General features: G+C 31.2%; 1 protein-coding gene across 3 annotated transcripts in view; it reads right to left on the reverse strand.

Moving 5' to 3' along the window:
* Positions 1–3,402, reverse strand: part of LOC117171407 (facilitated trehalose transporter Tret1-like) — a 58,863-nt gene that overhangs the window by 15,235 nt on the left and 40,226 nt on the right. The window contains exon 1 of one of the 3 annotated variants that reach the window (XM_033358691.1): positions 375–449. The exons of 1 other annotated variant lie outside the window; for it this stretch is intronic. Coding sequence is in view for 1 of the 2 variants with exons in the window: in XM_033358689.1 (XP_033214580.1) it covers positions 375–405 (31 nt within the window). In the remaining variant the exon portion in view is untranslated. Of the gene's footprint in view, positions 1–374; positions 450–3,402 lie in introns of those variants that run through there. One more of the 3 variants, XM_033358689.1, reaches the window with a different exon arrangement.

Raw genomic sequence — 3,402 nt, forward strand, 5'->3', positions numbered from 1 at the left:
AAATTAAAATTCGAAAATTTTTTCTAAAGCCTCCAGGGGACTTCGTTTTCGCACGAAAAAATTTTATGTGCCCTTATTGCATCCGGACCCACAATTTAGCACGTTACCGGTATAAACAAGTAAACGATTTTCTTTTCAACAGAAAATCGCATGCATGACATAACCTCTCTGAAATGAGAATGCCGGTTCGATATGACAAGTAAAAATTAATCATCTAGCTTTTTCTCCTACAACACATAATAAGCGCACGTTGGGAAGATATACGTAACCTCAACTCGAAGAAATTTCAGATATATTTATTAAAACGAAAGAAATATATATATATATATATATATTTAAAAATGAGTATGTATTTAATGTGAATAAGTACTTACTCATTCCAATTGTTTTCGATAAATCTAGCATATCGGAATTTCTGCCGGGAGCATGCCACTCAAGACAACACACAACGTAACACAATACACGCTTGAACATCTGATACACAAATGCACTATTTCAATCACGCACTCCGCTGTAAGAGTTCCCAGATTCTTTGCGACCGAGAAACTTAATCCTCTGCGTTCATGAGAAGTGAATAATCGAAAACGACAAATATAAAACATTGATTCAAAATCTTGTAAGACCTTACGTACTACTCTCGAAATACTTGTTAAATTATTATCACTAACCTACGAAAAAAAGTGGTGACCCGTTTTTAAATTTTCACTTCGAGTTCGTGAATTATTTATTAAAATTTGTACATTATTAATGAAAATATATGATAATCTTACGATTTTTTCTCGCATCCGGGACCTAGCTACAAGTTGGTGACTTTCCTGTGGATTATTTTTTTCCGTGAGGGTAATCATAAATTCATCCATAATACCTGGGACCAGACTAGGTTTTTTTCATCAATTGGTTTGTAAAAGTTAATTAAAATTACTATTCTAACACATAAAAAGTAGATTAATTTTTAACAAAATACATGAATATTGACAAAATAATTTAAAATTTAGGAATTTTTAACCTAATAGTTAAATTTTCAAACAAAGGAATTAAACAAATCAGGTAAGATCAAGATATATTTAGAAGTTTTAAAAAGATTTGAAAACAATTAAAAGCATTGGAAACAAAATGTAGATTTTTGAAGGTTTTGAACACAAAGTCTAGAAAATTTCCATAGATTTGAAAGAAATAAAAAATTGTTGTCAAAATTCCCAGGAAAACTAAAGAAATTTGAATAATTAATTTAAAAACTATTTTACAAAATTTTCAAAATACAGTCTGGACGATTTTTAAGCAATTTTTTTGAATTTTATAGAATTTTCACAAATTTCTGGGAAAACATCGAGTTCCAAAATAACAGCATTTGCATTTGATTAGATTAGAGTAAGTAAAGAATAAATTTTTCGACAATAAAGCAAATTCAATTTTCTCTGTTGGTCCCTGGTAAACGTTTCTGAAGATACCGTTGAAAACGACACTTGTGAATTTGACTTCATACAATTCCTTTATATTCTGCTTTTCATGTGTTAAGATAATATTCATACTTACACACTGTTCATACTCTTGAACTGGAAGTGCAGAATTATTTAAGTATAATTTTGAGAAATGCGAATGTTTGAAAAAGAAACCAAATTTATGACGTTATTTAATAAGTTTGCAAATCTGGTCAAATTTTAGCTTACGGGATTTCTATGTTAAGCAAAATATTGCCCCAATACATTGAAGCTACTGCATTAGATTTTTAGTAAAAAATACTAACAAGTTTCTCATCAATTTCACATAAACCGGAACATTCATTATGTAATTTTTTACTTTGGCAGTCAAAGAATATATCGTTGGAATCCTTATAATTGGAAAAAGTCGAATATTTTTGTTGTTGTGAATTTCCAAGTGCTAAATTAAACAAAACAAAATTATATACCGCATTTTTGTCCTTTTTAGATACAAAGGACTCCCGCTGACGTTAGTACACAGGTACTTACGGCGGAATTGACCATCGCCCGTTTTGAACACGTTAAGATTGAGCAAATGTAAATTTTACTTTATTATAAATATTTTACTATTTCTGCACCATTTCTTGATTAGTCCAAACATATCGTACGAAAGAAACAAATCTTGGCCGAATCTTGAAAACAGGAATTTGCACAGAAAAATGTTTTATGAGTACAGACTGTTAGTGAATCAGATTTAAAAAAATGGTAAAAAGTTTTATTTTTCTGCATTAAAAATGTTATAACTCTAAATACTGCTCTAGGAATCTATTATATCCCGGAAGCTAAAACCGCAAAATTTATATTAAAAAAAAAGATAGCTCAAATTTGCTATACTTGTGCCCATTTGTGTAGTGAACGGCTTTTGAATAAACGAAAATCACGGGCAATTTTTTTTTATAAAGATTGTATTTTTGGTGGATCCCCAACTTGTTACGGGCAAAGATATCATAAACGTAGATGCGGTGCGGGCTTAGTTGCCCGCCATAAATATAGACGGCGCGTCCGGCGAAAAAAGTCACTTCCCCTCTACCCACCGCTCCCCGTAGAAAGCATCCATCGATATAGTTTTCCAAGAGTAAATTGCTAATTAAAACATTTTTACATTTATAACTTTGCAAAACTTGGTTGTTTTAATAAATACCACAAATATAAGTCGATGAGTAATTTATATTACGGTTTCATATATTTTCCACTAATTCTAAAATTATTAATTATAATTTTCATTCTATATTTTGTCTATATATAGTTCTTTAATATTACTTAGTTTTTATTTTTATTTTTCTGGTCTGCGATTTCTACGGACTTTTTTAGACTATTCGTCTAATCAAGTTCTAGTATGTATTTTCCAATTTCTTAATTATTATATATTCTAACGTTTTTATAAAAATATAATTATACTTCCAAGTGATAGGAAAATTGTTCTTTCGGTTTTTAGATGTTAAGACGACAGTTCCAAGCCAGATTACGTTTCGCATTGGCAAACAAAATTAGACGAACAGAATTTCACTGGCATATTCATAAAAAATATCATATTCCATCAAATATATTTTAAAATAAAGTTTAAATCATTATAATTGATACAGCTGACTCTAAATAAATAAATAAATATATATATATAATTAAAAATTTGTCATAAGGACAACCTCAGGATTTCGCCGGGAGCGGGTGCTAATCTGAAAAATTGCACCCGCTTCTAGCGAAATCGCGGTAAAATTTCAGCACCAACCACGTCTCACAACCGTGAGATAGGTGGTTACAGTCTGAAAAGGAATCCATACGACGATCCAGCAAAAGCCTCGTGCACCTTAAGAACACGGAGCGGCCCAAGGACAACCGCCTTCTGCATTTTTCCCGCAAGTGTTCTAGCATACTGTTGACACGCAGGGATGCTTTTTAGGCCATTAGCAAGTGAAAGCTTGGCACC

This window comes from Belonocnema kinseyi, chromosome 4 (genome assembly GCF_010883055.1).
Source record: "Belonocnema kinseyi isolate 2016_QV_RU_SX_M_011 chromosome 4, B_treatae_v1, whole genome shotgun sequence".
NCBI classification, from domain to species: domain Eukaryota; kingdom Metazoa; phylum Arthropoda; class Insecta; order Hymenoptera; family Cynipidae; genus Belonocnema; species Belonocnema kinseyi.